Here is a 16,271-nt window from a genome sequence, read left to right as displayed (position 1 = left end):
GACAGGCAGTCCTTTTCATTGATGGCTAGATTTCCATATCCTCATCTGTGCTCATCAGTATGCTGCATCTTACTGCCTGCTCAAACACATTCTGTGTCTCAGTGGTTGACCTCAGCTTGAGAATGCCAGATCACTCAACTGAAAACAGACATGTATATCAAGGAGGGTCTTCTCGTCTTTTCTTGGGGGATGTGACTGACCTGGCTGGCTGTTTTGTGTAGCAACATTGTAGAGATACAGTTCATGCAGTTTCTTTGACTGCAACTGTGGCAGATGAGTGAAAGGCCCTTTTCTAGAAGGGGTTAGCACTGAAAGACAAAACAACACAAAACAACTATCTGCTGGGAAAGCAGTTACACCTCTCACTTCACACAGTTTGTACACTTGGTGGCTGAGGGTACTAGAAGCACAGTGTATACTAGCAAGAAAATAAATCCTGGAATTTACTTTTGTATGAAAAAGGCATTTAGAACAGAACTAGAAAATGTGTGTAGTAGTAAGGCTGGAAAAGCATATGTAAGCACTGTGGAAGAAAAATGGATCAAAACATCAGGAGGAAAAAACAGTGATGGTATTTAAGTAATTGAAGACTTTGAAGAGTATTTGTGGTTCAGTTAGGACCCTTCAACTGAAAACAGCGCTTAACTTCATGTGCAACAAAAGCAAGATAGCTGGCAGCTCTGGTGCCCATGGCTGTTACTGAAGGTTGTTCCTTTCTCGTGTTTTGTTAGTGAAGAATTCAAATTAAATCAAACCACAATAACACATTTATCATGATTAACACTTATTTGGAGCTAGCTGGCCCACTACCACAACATCTTATTTCAGATCATTCTGAAACAACCATTTGGTGACTTAATAAAACAGAAGAGAAATAATGGTCCATTTGCTACAAATAAATGCTTGCTTTTGCTGCTATGATTACGTTGGTGTTACTGAATGTAAAAGCTAGGTCAAACTATTTGTTCCTTTGTGATTAGCTCTTTAAGTGTAGTCACATAAACAGTCAGGTGAATTTTCAGCTGAATCTAATCCATATTTCCAAAAATGGAAGTCGCTTCCTAAGTACAAAAAGGGGAGACAGAACGTGAACTGTAAGTCTCGGCTGTGTTTTGCCTGGAAAAAAGCTTGGACAAAGGGACCTCAAGAGGGGGCATTGGACTTTGTGCTGTTCTACTCGAGCAAGATTAAGCTTTCCTGTTGTGTTGAATGGCTTCCTGGTCACCTTTAGCTACTGGCTACACAGCTGAAATTACCTCTTTTGCTGAGGTTCCCTTAAGGTTTGACTGTTCCCAGAGCTTATTCAAGTCGGCCAACTAAGAGAAAGCTGCTGTTATATTTAGAGTTTGCTGAATTTCACCTTCTAAGGTGAAGGTTTCTAAGAGCCTCTTGGCTTTCCATTTTTTAACAGCTGAATTTGCAGTGAAACACTTACAGAATTTATAATGCTTCAAAGTTGAAGTATAAGACATCAAAGTTGATCTAATTCTGGCTGAGCAGCATGTAGGCTTACTTGGGTATTAGCTCCTCGACCTGATCTTCTGGTGTGGAGTACTTAAGGGAATTCCTTCCCTAGTTTCAGATTTCTTTGAGTTCTGTATGTTAACTTGAAATGGTGGTGGTGTGAGAATCTTACACAAGCGCTTGTCGAATTTGTTAAATGTTTTTATAAAATTTGTTATTAACTGGCTACCAGGCTTGTGAGCTCAAGCTTGTCTGTCAATATAGAGTAGTAGCTCAGTTGTCATCAGAATTCATGTGGTAATATTGAGAGCCTTGCTTCTTCCAGTGAGCAAGTTTTTGGGCCTTCTTCCATGGCAGGCAGAGAGTGAAAATCTGCTATCCCGGTAGCTGTGCAGTGCTTGCAACCGAAATATTATGATTCCATACTAGTACAGAAGAATATGTCTCTCTCTCCCTCGTTTTTATAGCAGGGCAAAAGGTAGAATTATTACAGCTGTTAAAAATAGATGTCTGGTTTTATTTGAGAACGGTTTTACTTACCTGTTGTGTTCTTTAACTTTTCCTTTGGTAAAGCATCATCCTATTCTCTAAAAGATCGAGATCAGCGGAGACACCAGGCAATGTGGCGCGTACCACCTGACTTGAAGATGCTGAAAAGACTTAAAACTCAGATGGCTGAAGTCCGAAGCAAAATGTCTGATGTAAAAAACCAACTATCAGAAGTGAGAAGCAGCAGTGCTGGCTCATGTGATGGACAGCCCAGCTTCTTCTCCATTGAGCAAGGTGCTTTAGCTGCCTGTGGAACGGAAAGCTGCAGCAAGCTGCAAGAAATAGGAATGGAACTACTGACAAAGTCTTCAGTTACCAGTTGTTACATAAGGAATTGTAAGTGCATAGAAAAGGGGGGGTTTAAATGCCACTCTTACAGATGTTGGTTTTATGGGTGGTTTATATATCCAGGCATCTGGAAATAGACCTTTTATAGTTACTCAAGTTCAGCTCTAAGAATCCAGAAACGTAAAACCTGCACTGCCTTTGAGTAAGTAAATGTTAACTGAAACTGGTTGCAGCCCTTCTCGGTGAAAGCACCAAAACTTTTGCTCCACAACCAGTAGCGCACCTAATGCAGTGAGAATGTTCTGAAGTTTCATCCAGTATCGAACTGATCCTAGCTGGAAGTCATTTTGTGTTGACTGCTGCTCTGCATCTGGCCTGTCTGTGAACTTGAAGATGTTTCATGATGCTTGCCAGTGAAAAAAATGAAAAAATTCCAGACTTGCTATAGTTGAGTAACTTGAAATCTTGCTAAAATTCAAGGAAGCCAAGGTTCTCCCTGGAGAGGCTTTGCTCTTGGAAAAGTGACTTCTTTCGAAGAGGTGCCTGTGTATCAGTCTGTTCAGGGACTGTCACCGAGTCCTGCTGGCAGCACTGATAAGCCAGTGTGGAATCTTCTGGATACCAGCATGAAGGCGATACAAGTGCTTTGTTGCTTGTGATCCTGAATAAAACCACTTGTTAATCCTCTTTCACTTCTCTGTCGCCTGGGAGAGATGATTTTCCAGCCTTCTGGGTTTTGATTCAAGTTACTGCTTGCATTTTTGGACCCAAGATGAGTAAGAAATATATTATAAACATGAGCGGACTGAAGAACTGGTAGAATAGTTCTGTTCCTCTCAATCTCTTTCAATATTGACCTACAAAACAGGGTTTTTGCAACTCCAGCAAAGGTCTGTTTTGCATTTTGTCACTTCCATAGAGCAGAGAATTTCTTCTCTGATGGTGCATGTTAAGAGAAAGAGTTGTGTCTTAAAGTTTGGAGCCCTGAGTTGTGCCATCAATAAGCCACGGAAGGATCAAGCCACTTCATGGGAAGTGATAGCTTTTTGTGTGTTGTGTGTGCTTTTTAATACCATCTCTTTCCTTAGCAAATGCCCCATCCCTCAAAGGTCACTAAGGCACTGGGCAGTCACTTCAATCTGCATCAGAACGGGAGGAACAGGCGTACAGTGCCCTGTAAAACAGGAGCAGTCTTCTGACTTGCCTTGACACCTAGATCCCCCACCTTTATGGGGTGTGGTGACAGCAGAACTCGGTGTTTTGCTGTTCCAGTTACCACTCCTCTGTTCTTATACCTAGAGGAGTTTCTATAGCAGGATCCACACTGACACGTGCTCAGAGAATGGTTAGTTTGGGAAGTGGCAAACAGTGTGAGTCCCATAACCTGCCTTTCACTCTTGCTTTTGAGGTCCTTTGTTACACTGGACTTTGAATTTAAGGGCTGAAGGGACGGTTTTGGCTATCCTTACCCTTTATACTTTCATGATGGCTGAAGCAATCTGGACAATGGCTTCCTGAAGGATGTTTTAGTGTAAGGCAAGTGAACATTACTTGTGTAGTCTTGGCCGTGTCCCTAGTTAGTTAAGCTTCCCTCTAGCCCGTGTCTTTGACAGAAAGGGTGTGGAAGTTTTATGCACGATTGGGAGTTAATGAGCAGTGAGACTAATACGGAGCTGAACTTCACTTAAAACAAGCGTAAAGACAGAATACTGCAGCAGTTTGATTGAACACTTGTCACATCTTAAAATATTTTTTGCAGCTGCAAGTAAGAAAAGTAATTCACCCAAACCTATTCGCTCTGGAGCAGCGGGTAGTCTGTCTTTACGAAGAGCTATGGACTGTGGAGATAGTAATCTTCGTTTAAAGGGAGACAGTCAAACTTCTGAAGGTAAACAAGGTCATCTTTACTTGTGTGATGAGATGTGTCTTAGCATCTGTTGTACAAAAGCGTTTCAAGAAGTCTTTTATTTGGTAACTGAAATTTCCCTGAAACTTGACTGGGTCCTTTCTCAAATCTAGTTAACATTATTGTACCTTTGATAGCTGATCTGCTGTGAAACAGTGCCAGACTGTTGAGTTACCGGAAAGTAAATATGTCTGTTACATGTTACTTCTGGTCTCTCTGAAGATGCATCAGGAGCTAACTTTATAGTGAAAATCATAGATTGAAAAGTACTGACCCAGGCTTAAATTATGATTTGACTTAAAGGGAATTCAAGAAAACTCTGGAGGCACGTGATGAGAATTGTGTGATATTGCTGCCCCTGAGTTTTATGATGTCCTTCCTTAAGGGTAATGAAATGAAACAGCCAACACAGGAATTGGTATTTTGCCTCTCTCAAGTGTTCAGAGAAGGAATGGAGTATCGCAATTGTTTTCTTATAATGCTAAATAGATACAGAAGGCTCGGGTGAGAAACTGGAAAATACCATAAAATCATTACACAGTGTAACTGTAACCTTTGTGCCCCGTTTCACCCTTGTCCAAGACTAGAAAAGCTGCCTTACTGCAGCCAAACAACTTTGCATCTATAGCTGGGAAAAATGAGAGCGAAGAGGGTGTCTGTGTTACTAGAAGATGTGTAGAAGATAAGTTTTAACTGCACAAGATGGGGAAGGATTAATCTGTGCTTACCCGATTCTCCCATCAGAAATGGCAGCTGAAATGGAAGCTCTGTGTGTTTAGAGAGTGGGTATCAAATGGTGTGTGTTGCCCATACGTTGACTTGAAAATGTAAGGTTTTAAGAGTGAGGGTGGGGAAGGTGCGCTTGTGCATACACGCGCTTGGAACTAAACTGGTGATGTAAACCAACTGGATGTTAGCCTTTTGAAATAAGGCTGGATGTGCTTTGAGTTTCTCTCCCTCTTTCCTCAGGTGGCATAGGGAGCTCAAAGTTGAGCAGTCGGCATCACCCTCCCAGGCCGCTGGCTAACAGCAATGCTTCTGAGGCACTGCCTAAGCCAGAGGAAAGACCTTGTGAAGGTTCAGATTCCGATGTGGGAGTTTCTGGCTTAAATGGCTTAGCTGCTGTAGAGAAGACCAGAAGAGTTGGTGCTCTGGGGTAAGGGTGTTTATTCTTTTTTTGTCTTGTTATCTCCTCCCCCACTTTCCCTTGATGTAGAAAGAAAAAATACCAATCTACTAAAACCAGGTGCTTGTAGCATGGAAGAGAAACTACTTTGAAGTTTACTTGGTTGCTGCTGTTCCCTCTGGGTATGAGTTTTTGGTTTTATAACTAGGTTACAAATCATCTTTTCTTCTTTTTATCTTTTGTTGTTATTATTTTGATCAGCTGTGGATGTAGTCTGACACTTTGATTTGAAAGGCAGGCCCAGTCTGTTTTCCCACTATTCCTTGCAAAATATCCTCTAACTGAAAGTTACCACTTTTGATTTCCTCATTTAAGACAATCTTTTTCACTGTGACTCTACTTTTCAGCAATTTCATAAAAACTCCCTCTTGGCTAACTAGGTGAAGTGTAATGGAGTACTCAGTTGTTTGGTTTTTTTTCTAAATAGCAAGAGTCACAACTTTTGGAAAATACTCATCATAAACTTTTCCAGGTTTATTTTTTTAAGATTTTAAATATTTCTAAATCAATCAAAGCTGGAAGCTTAAATGGGTATGCAACAGACTTAAACAATGAGTAAAACTAGATGTGACACTAAAAGGATTTGTTTCCGTAGCTGGATTAAAGCTGAATTTCTAACATGGGCTTTTGTATTTCTCCTAAATTCTTTAAGATCAAATTCTAAAGGATGTCGTACAGAAGGAGCACAGTCAGGTGGTCTGGAAAACAACTCTGAAACTGCTGAACTGCAGGGTGTGCTTTCTGAAGGTGCTTCTGCAGGGCCAGAAGAAGGTAAATCGGATGTTGTAGAGGGCAAATGCAGTGTGACAGCACTCCAGCCTATGATGATCCATTTCTGTAGTGGAAATAGCTTGAAGGGGAAAGAAAAAGGGGGGAAAAAACTCCAAACAACAAAACCCAAAACCTGTTTTCATGGCTGTTGAACTTTGCTGTAACATTTGGCAGCTGTAGTGTAAATCTGAATGTGGAGAGAACATCTCTGTGTCACTGCTGTCAGATAACGTTATATGGTACCATCTATTTCTCTGGACTACTGGTTGCTTTTTGTACCTCTTGATATGTCTCCAGGTCTTTGCTTTGCTGTTCAATTGCATGGCCTTGAAAATAATTTCTTATCTAATGAAAATAGTAGTCAGTGACCTTGGCTTTTAAGTCTTCTGCCTTCAGGGACAAACCACATTGGTAACTACCTTCATGTCCGCACTAGAATCTCTCCAACACTTCATTCATGTCGGGTGTTGTGGTACATAAGCCAGTTTCCTTAGAGACTTGGAGGAAACTTCTCCCCCTCCCTTCCTGCATCCTTTCCATGCTGGAAAAAAATATTATTGCCTTTTCTGTTTAAAGTCCACGTAGAAGAGTTTTTCTTATCTTGCTAAAACTCTCCTGCCTTCCACCCCTGCATTAATTTGAATTTCAATGACTGAATTGTAGCGCAAAGCCTATATTAAGGTGCCAGCATCCATCTCTATCTGCAGTGTGCAATATTGTGTAGGAGTTGGCATTTACAGAAGGTCTCTCAGTGACAGAACTGAATTTCTGCTCTTAGTCACTGCAGCGTGATCGTGATGCGCTCCCGCAGCTCTCCTATTATAGCAGAGAGCCTAATAGGAAAATGTTTAAAAACTGGAATACTTCATTCTTAAAAACCCTGGGAAACAAATATTACCATTTTTCTCCTTTCAGAGGAAGAACTACAGTGGAGTTGGCACCTCACTTAACTATTGGCTTTTTCTTAGCAATGAGTATCAGCTCTTAAGAAGTAGAACAGCAAACCCCTTTTGTCACCTACAAAACTGTACAAAAGGGAGAGTGTTGACTGCTGTGAATGCACACTCAAGGTCTGGCAAAACAAAAGAAGCCACCTTGATTGTCAACAGCTGGGGTTCTTTTTGTGTGGGAAAAGCATGGGGTTTGTATGTGAGCCTTGACTAGAGTATTGCTGCTTGAAGGGTCTGCTATAGGTACATCTGCTCCACGGGTCATACTACCTCTTACTGCTAAAAAAGCAACCTTTATTTTCTGTCCCGATCGTAGAGGTAGACTGAGCAGCTGGCAGGGAGTGCAGCTCAGACAGGAAGGAGCTGTGGACACCCGAGTCTGTGCTCAGCTGGTGACATGTTGGAACTGCTCCTTGCAAGCTAAGCTGCCTAGCGAAATGAGGCTGTTTTCAAAGCCGGTACCCACTGTTCTGTCAAATTCCTTAGTGCTTTGGTAAATACATCTAGCTCTGAGCGTGCTTTTTCTCTCTTCTTCTCCTGCCAGCGCTTGGTATTTGATTATTGGTGACTCGTACATGTGAAGAAGTTGAATGCTCCAGCTGCATGGATCTTACTGCCATCATTTTTGCCTTGTGGTTTTTGGTTTTTTGGGTTTTGTGTTTTTTTGCAGCTGGGGTATGTCAGCAGCATGTCCTTCATCTCCTACCAGGAATGAGCAGTGACAGTGACATTGAATGTGACACAGAAAACGAAGAGCAGGAGGATGCCACCTCTACCTCGGAGGGGTTTAACCATGCCTTCTCTGTCCAGTCCTCAAGCGAAGGTACAATTCACTGTGTGAGCCCACCTTCCCAGACACTCCGCGCGTCTGCCTTAGAGCTCCTGTGCACGCTGCGAAAGCAGAGATGACTGGTGGTGCTGCAGAGGTATTAAAGCCCCAGCAAGTGCCAGTACAATTTGGAACTCCTCTCTTGGGATCCTCATTAAAACCAGATGAAAACAGGAGAGGGGAACTCTTTCTAGCCTTGAGAAGTCAGTTTAGGTGAGTCTCCCGGGGAAGCATTGGGAAACCCATAGCTCTAGTTCTTCTGGATTGGGATTCCCTGTGTACCAGGATCCCAGGATCAGCACTGTAAGTTGGCTCATACCAGGGAGGTAACCACTGCTTTAGACATGGATTTGCATCTGAATTGGCAGGAATGTGCTTTGAGCACTTCTGTGTAGTTTCAAAACCTCTTCTCCTATTTCTTTGAAAAGCTTTAGCCTTCTGATCAAATTAAAAGCTGAAAGGTGACAGCTCACGCTAAGCGAGGTTGACTTCTGGCCTAAATGAGCATCCCACACGGCATTAGCAGTGTGGCCTAACTCCTCGGCTCAGTAGCTGCAGTTTGCTGCTTTGCTGTATATCTGCAGCAGGCACTAAAACCTCGCAACTCATCAGAAGAATCAAAACATTGTTCATATCTGCACTTGACTTAAAGGTATCTTAAATTTAAAACCGTGTGGCAGTCTTAACTCCGTGTCAAGCACGTCGTGTACCGGTATATTAGGGGCAGTGTACGAGGTGGGGGGCCCTGCAGGTGATGGAACGTTAACTTGCTGTGTTCCGATTGCTCATCTGGTAAAGGTTACTGGGTTTGCGGTTTGTTTTCAGCCTCGGAGCGGTGCTCAATGTTCCCAGAGGGCGATCAAGTCGGTCCCGATGATCTCAGCTTTGTCACTGGAGAAGACAGCGCCAGGTAATTGTAACTGCTTGCCTTAGCTAGCCTGTGAGGTGGCTGTAGCCCCAGGGGGGCTGCACCTTTGCTCCCCGAGCTGCAGAGCTGAGGCAACTGTTTGTCTTACTGTGAGTAGACGGGCGGGTGTTCGTACAGTCTGACTGCTGCAGTCTGCTCTGCCACCGGGACACCAACAGCAGACGGGGAGCCCCTGGTCTGCCTCCACGGGGCAGCCCTGCCTCCCCCCGGCCACGCAGCTCCTGGTGTGCTTAAGGCAGAAATTACTGCTGAGGGGGGGCTGGCTGAGTTTTGCATGCTTACATAACCGTCAGTAGAAAGCTCTGGATTTAAGTACCTGGCCTAAAATTTTGACTCGTAAGGTTGTATTTGCTTGAAGCCTTAAAACTGCCCAGTATGAGGGTTTCGAATGAAAGCTGACTTTCTTTGGAACAGATAGAGAACGAGCTTGGGGCCTGAGGACCTGCCGGCTCGTGTCCCTGGGAAGAGGTGCGTTTATTCACTGGAGCTTGGTCCAAGGCTGTTGTTGATGGCTGTGTGCACACTCCATTCTGTCGAATACCCCTGTGTGGTGGTTCTACAGTCGTCTTAAACCTGTTACTGGGGCAAAATGACCTTTGAAGGCCTTACACTAAAGGTTGCATTCCTGCTGGCTCTGCCGGCTGCAGATGCTCTGAAAAAAATGTCCAAAAGGTGCTGGAGCCCCGTTTCAAGATGTGTGTCCTATTGTGTCATTGGAATAACAGCAAATGCGTGAATGTCCTTGTTTTAAACGGTGTGAACTGGTTGTGTAAGACTGCTGAATCCTGCAGCTGCGATGGATTGAGAGTTGGGGTGAAGTAGCTGGCGCAGAAGTTGTTTTCCTCAGTCTGTGGTATGGACCAGCTGAACACCTTGCCAAACTCTCTGCCAGTGTGCGTTGCATTTTGAGCTGCTAAACTCCTTGTGAAGCTATGATGAAAGCTGAATAACTGGTTAGCGACAAAGCATGAATAACTGTAACCCATAGCTGTCCTTGTCTCAGCGGGCTGTACTGACGTTTGTGTCTGTATGAATGTTCCACAGTGTAAGTAAGTGCTGTACAACTCGTGGTTTAAAACTGTTTGCACTTTGTTAATAAAACGAATGTTGAACGCAGGTGTGAAGTTTTAGACGTTTGTGTGTAAATAAGTAAGTGAAATGGTAGCGACTGTCTGTCAGGGTGAGTAGCATGCTGCTGCCACGCTGGGCTCGCTCTTTAGCACTGAGTTGCTGTAGTGCCCGAGTGCTTAGAGAAGAACTTTTTCCTGCCATACACCTGTCACTTTTTTCCTGAATTGCACAAAGAGAAGCGCTTAAATCCATCTGGGATTTCTAAAGCTGTGTTCGTAGAAGCCAGACCAAATGCTTAAATCTTGTCTATTCAAATAGGAATTGAGGAGGTTCCAGAGTTTTTACCAGAGTTTTTTCCAGAGTTTTTACTTGGTTTTGTATTTCTCAGCTAAAGGTGGATGGTGCAGCCTGGAGCTGCCTTGTGCATGGATCGTTCCAGCTGCTGAGCACCGAAGGTGGCCTGCGGCAAGCTGCACACTATGATAGTGCGTTGTGAGCGTTTACTGTTGTGCAGGGCTGCATGTTGATTATTGTACACAGCTCAATTAGCAGTAATCACAGAGCTCTGCCTCTTCAACATGCACAGATGCTTTACTCTTAATAGGAGGCCCGAGCTGAAGGAAATGATTTTGATTAGGCACGTGATCTGTTCTGGAGTTAGTGTCCAACCTCTGCAGGGACAAGAAAGGAGCCAAAACCATCCTGCTTTGCTCACCTTATGAAGAACTTACAGCTGGTTTTTAAACAAGAGGTGGGGAAACAGGCATGGAAGAGTTATTTATTTATCTAATTAACGTACACTGTGCTGTAACAGCCCCTTCCCTTTGTGGCTGCAAGCCAGGTCAGCGTGGGGCTGCCATGGGCCCTGGGTGACCACATGGGTACAGTGTCGGTTTCTGTTACACATCACACAAAGGAAATCTGCTTTCACCACAGTAAAGACGCTTAACTCGGATGGTGGTTGCTCGCAGTGTTAGCTCTTAAATAAACAGACTATCTGAAATGTGGTTTAAATTACTGTTTTATTAAGATATTGGTAAAACTTCAACAGTTTTTCTGTATAAACAGCTTTCATAAATAAAATCTGGATGACTAATACATGGTTGTAACTAAACTCGTATGTGAACTGTAGAACAAGGTTGCGAACGGGAAGTCCCAACACTGTGAAATGGTTAGCTTTCATTTATTCACTTCGTAAAGACCGTGTTAGTTTCATGAACAAGGTAACACAGAAAGGTCGGAGGGAGCACCCAGCGCAGCGACCAGCAGCACGCCAGGCCCTCTACACCAGCACTGGTGCAGGGGAGAGGTGCTGGGGGTGATCTCCGCCAGCGTCCCCTGCTCTTGTTCCAAGATGTCTTCTAGAGTGAAGGAGAGAAAAAGAACCTAACAGAATGCAACTGCGACAGACGATAGTTGTACTAGACCCTCAGAGGTGGGGTTTATTTTTCTTTAGCTTCAATGCTGGCAAATACAGTGCAATCACCTGATTAGCGAGGACTGGAAAAGGATATGTTAATGCTTCATTATTACTTATTGCACATGATACAAGGGTAGAAAGTTTTGTTCCTGTTGCAAAGAGGATATGGATTAAAGAAAGATTGCCCTAAATTACAGGCATGAACAAAGCTGCAGTATCCCCTCCGATGGCTTTGTTTGTGTGAGTAGTGCCGAGTGAATAAATTGTGCTGAAACAGCCCCTAATTTAGACCAATCTTTCTCATTTTTTTTCCCGCAGAACATTGCCAGGGTCGGGAGGGTTTAGTGAGGAGATAGTGGACCTGAACTACGGCAGCCGTGTCTCTAAACACAGAACTCATTACGCCTCATCTTATCTGCCCATAGGACAACGTGTTTCTCACCGACACACAGTGTTCCAAAAACAGAGCGGAGTTTCTATGACGATGTACCACTATAAATGTGGCGTAAGTTAAAGTCTGCTTTGACATTGTCCTTCAGTGTTATGATGCAATCTAAATCAAATACTGAATGGTTTTAACTTGCAAGGACAATTGATGGCACTTCTAGGTAAAGAAAAGTTATATACACACGTTTCCACCCACCTTTAGTGCAAATCGAAATGGGTTAACAGCTCCCTGGTCTGGTGCTATACTGCTCTCTGCAACGCAGACATTCCTCAGAGTTGCACATTTAAAAAGTGTACACAGGAAACTACCGGAGTGGGGATTGAGCAAATCCCGCCAGTACTCACAGTGAAGAGCTTATGAGCAAGTTTTGAGCAGCTTCAGACAAACCGCCTGGAGCCCGTTTCTCAAAATCAACACAATTTAAAGGAAAAAAAATTAACAATGTTTTCACTACCTACCTACCTCCTAGTTCTGCCAAGATGGTTAACACGTAAACTGAAACTGATGCGGGTCGTGTTAACGCGGAAAAGGGATACTTCAGCTCTTTATTGGAAAGATTCGTTATACAAATTTCACCACCACTAAGATACACAATAAAAATACAAAACACAGGTCACAGACTGAATCTCAGTATCCACGGTTAATAAATACAGTTAGATGCTTTTATATTAGCCTAATATTTTTACATCGTCACCAGAGAGACAATCAAAGTACGAGATACAGAACACTTAGATACCATTAGAGAGGGATTATTGCTTACGTTAGCAAGCAGCAAATAAGGGCACAGGATTTTGAACTGAAGAGATCTACTTCCTATCACCAGTGGCATTAAGAGAAAACACTGCATTTCACAAAGCACTGCTTTTTTGTCTATTGTGTAGAATCAAGAGCAGCATATATCAGACCAAAAACCACTACTTTTAATATTATAGAACTTTAAAGGACTTACCTTACAAATGGTTCCTATCTACTCTATAAATACGTATTGAGTGAAGAAATGAACACTTGCTATCTATACAATGTTTTTACCTGACCACACTGGAACTACGATGGTAGATTTTTTTTCTCCTAGCAAGATAAATGGTATGAGTTGCAGAATGATCGTTTACGAATCCACACCTAAAAAGCTAGATCCTTCCCAAAACAGCACACATGCAGCCCAGCGCTCTTCAACTGCTCCTGCAGACTGGGAAGAAGTTTTATCATCCTTAACGGTTTTTCATTCCAATTTACTCACGCAAAGGATTGCACTTACACCACCTTTCTCTCCGAAGCACGACAGTCAGCTATAAGATGGACTTCCGATGCGTCATTATTACCGTGAATAATTTAAAAGAAAGGCACCGCAGAGATGCCCTGGAGTTGCATATTTCACCGTTTCATGGTTTCTCAGATTTCCTCAGTAAATCGGACTTAGAACGTATGCTGCAGCTAAAGAGAACGTTGACAACAGCTAAGGTTGATAAGGTGACAGATAAGAGCCAATGATCCCGTAAGATTAAAAAGAAGCCTGAAAAAGATCAAAGGAATCTAAAGCCACACTCCAACTCCTGGTTACTCACAAAGCCTTTTGCTATTCATCAGATTGCTTTTAAAATAGTGCATCAAAGACAGAAGAAGCAGAAATTGGCAGAATTCAAACCTTGCCATCTTGTCGTGTTGAATAATCTCCTGACTACTTGATATTAAAATACTTTGCAAATTCTAGCTAAATACTAATACTTTTATTAAATTGTTACTGCTAAAATGATATGAATTGTACAATAAACACCTATGGAGACTTACTCTAGTCATACTCTTCTAAATGTCTTGCTGTAACAAAGAATAGTAATAGGATGTGTATTTAGTGGAGCTGACGGGAATCGTCTGCTTACTTATGTCCCAATTAACCGCTCCCCTGAGGCTTTAACATCGCCTCGTGAGTAGGGAAGAGCTGGTGGGTACTGTTTGTTTCCGAGTTTGATAAGTAACGCTCTGCTTTTGAAAATAAGGGCAACTGACGTTCCTCACTTTCCTTTCTGGGCCCAGGTTTAATCGAAGCAGAGCTCTGGCTTGTCAATGAATTTCACCCTCTCCACTGAACCCCAGGCGCAGCCCCTGCTCATCCGCATCCACGGCATCTCCGTTGGCTTTGGATTGCTCTGGCAGCCCGGCATCCGTCCCTACACATGCTGGAAAACACCAGATTGCAGCAATACTGCTCCTTGCTGACACCACATCCTACCATCATTCATGCTGCAACTTGATCCTAAATTATGCCTTTGTCATCTAGAAATCATTACCGAAACCAAACAGCTCATCAAGTTGCTCATTATCTCTCACAAGCAGTTCTCTGGTTTGACTGGTTGAGTGACAGTAGTATTGTAGCGAACATCTCCACAGATTGGTTTCTTTTAAGACCTGAGATGAAGTTGCAGTGGAAAGAGGTTGGCTCAAAGCATTAAGCACACTCATGTTCGATTAAAACTAATTGAGAACAGTCTCCTAAACTGACAAACAAGAAAAATGCCACTAAAAGCACCAGGAAGATACGAAATTCCCTACACTGCACCTCTAGCCATAGGAAATAACTTCTTTAAAAACTACAAAAAACAGTTTTCTTCATATTCCACGTTTTATGTTACATGAAAAAAAAAATAGGTAAATTATGAGTCTGTACCTCAATCGGAGTCTGAGAACAGAGTAGCAGGAGCTTAGTTTGTCCATTCCTAAGTTACCTGGTAAAACCCTGTATGGCTTTTAGTCTTTTACCTGCAAAAGTGGATGTAATTTTCTAATTCATCTTAATGCTCGCCTGAAATAAACAGAAAGCAGAACACAAGAAAAAAAAAACCACACACCTTGACTTCTACGGAAACTTCCCCCCCCCTCTGAAAACATTTGGCAGTTCTAAACCAGAATCTTTCTGTACATATTGCTCCACAGACGTATCTCAGGCAGGTTCAGCTTTCTGTGTTGTTCAAGACTGTTCCCTAACCGCGTCTATTCACGTGAACCTGCTGTTTGGCTTTCCCTGGTGAATGTGGCTAGATACTCGTGTGTGCGGGTGGTCGGTGGCTGTGGCACTGCTCAGGGTGGCACCACCAGCAAACTTTATTGAGATTGAAACAACTACATTTGTTAATTCCTAGATCTATTTACACATGGTTTGAGCTTTGCGGGGGACTGGAGTACAGTTCGGAAATGCCCACCTTTTTTCGCTTTCTGATGATGCCAGTTTTATTTTGGGAATGTCTATTTTGGGAGTCTGATGGGGGAACACGAGGGAGATGGTTACATTTTACAGCATTGATGAAGGTCTGAATCTGGTATACAATTACTTTGTCTTCGCATCAAAAACATGCTCTCACTCCAAGCACTATGACTAGCCAGCCTCCACCACGGGGCGTGTCTTACCGACAACCTCGTGCTGCTGCGGCCCCGGACGGGTAAGGAGAGACTCGATCCTTCTATATGGAAAGGCTCACGAGCCAAGAGCGGCGTGTGAAACTTTGGTTTGAGCCTGGGTCCTCGTCGCCTTTTCCCGTTACAGAGCCGGAAGTGAAAGAATGCAGCTCGTTTTCCCAAGGATTTGAACAGTTCATCTTCCAGCCCAGAGAAGATGGGGGATAAACCCTGCACCCTGTAGATACTCCGCCCTGCAGCACCCAAACTAAGAGGAGCGTTGTGCTCCCTAGGATCGCTCTGTCCACAGATCAATGGTGCGGTGCGCTCTGGTGATTCGTTCTTCGCTGTTAGGCCGGTGATCGAATTTGTACTCTTTGGTATGCCGGGACTAAATGCTTGAACTGGTGGCAGACATTTGGCACTCTGAGGTGTACTAGTTTCTGGTTTTGTCAGGTCTAAATAGCCTTGATCATCAAACAGGTTAATGCTGGACCCTATGCTTAAGCTAGTTCTGTCGGTGAAGGAATCCACTCGTCCGTCATACCCTAGGTCTGCAGGTGCTGAGCACTGGTGCTGGGGCCACGGTCGTTTGCAGTCTCCATGGTTTTCCTTATCTTCCCCGCTGTCGTCTTGCCCACCTTGAAAAGAGTTCTCTGTCCAGTCCGACTCCTCGCTAACATTGACTGCTACGTTCATGTCCCTGAGAAATACCACAATGACAGTAATGTTGTCGCTGGAACCGGCATCCCGAGCAGATGCCACTAATTTATGTGCTACCATGCTGCTGTCGCCATTGTTCTCCTTTAGATGGTCAGCCACCACTTTGACTGCCTCATCGGGATTGACTGTGTCATAGAAGCCATCGCAGGCTAAAATGAGGTAGTCTTCAGAGCCATCTAGTACAGTGGAGGCAGAGTCTGCATCCCCACAGATATATGGCTTGTGCTCAGCATCCCCTGTGGAAGAACAACACACAGACACACAAGATCGTGGGTTTGCAGCCACAGCATCTGGAAGCCATTTCATTAACACAGCGTGGAGCCAGTGATTCTTACCCCAAGTTAAAGAAATTAT

The 16,271-nt window shown here is 43.5% G+C and overlaps 2 protein-coding genes across 7 annotated transcripts in view; one reads left to right on the top strand and one right to left on the bottom strand.

Annotated features, from left to right (window-relative positions):
• Positions 1 to 8,857, top strand: part of TRIM37 (tripartite motif containing 37) — a 29,888-nt gene extending 21,031 nt beyond the window's left edge. For 3 of the 6 annotated variants that reach the window (XM_059829418.1, XM_059829416.1, XM_059829415.1), the window contains 6 exons: positions 2,038 to 2,349; positions 4,061 to 4,198; positions 5,186 to 5,363; positions 6,046 to 6,164; positions 7,824 to 7,937; positions 8,769 to 8,857. In XM_059829418.1, the coding sequence (XP_059685401.1) occupies positions 2,038 to 2,349; positions 4,061 to 4,198; positions 5,186 to 5,363; positions 6,046 to 6,164; positions 7,824 to 7,937; positions 8,769 to 8,857 (950 nt within the window). Of the gene's footprint in view, positions 1 to 2,037; positions 2,350 to 4,060; positions 4,199 to 5,185; positions 5,364 to 6,045; positions 6,176 to 7,784; positions 7,938 to 8,768 lie in introns of all 6 variants that reach the window. The other 3 variants (XM_059829417.1, XM_059829413.1, XM_059829419.1) reach the window with 2 other exon arrangements.
• Positions 8,858 to 11,877: 3,020 nt separating this feature from the next.
• The window catches only part of PPM1E (protein phosphatase, Mg2+/Mn2+ dependent 1E), a 76,442-nt gene continuing 72,048 nt past the window's right edge, over positions 11,878 to 16,271 (bottom strand). The window contains exon 7 of the mRNA XM_059829420.1: positions 11,878 to 16,153. Within this exon, the coding sequence (XP_059685403.1) occupies positions 15,084 to 16,153 (1,070 nt within the window). The 3' untranslated portion in view covers positions 11,878 to 15,083. The remainder of the gene's footprint in view (positions 16,154 to 16,271) is intronic.

This window comes from Gavia stellata, chromosome 25 (genome assembly GCF_030936135.1).
Source record: "Gavia stellata isolate bGavSte3 chromosome 25, bGavSte3.hap2, whole genome shotgun sequence".
In the NCBI taxonomy this organism is placed as follows: domain Eukaryota; kingdom Metazoa; phylum Chordata; class Aves; order Gaviiformes; family Gaviidae; genus Gavia; species Gavia stellata.
The sequence above is the reverse complement of the archived record's forward strand: the minus strand, read 5'-3'. Positions and strand labels throughout refer to the sequence as shown.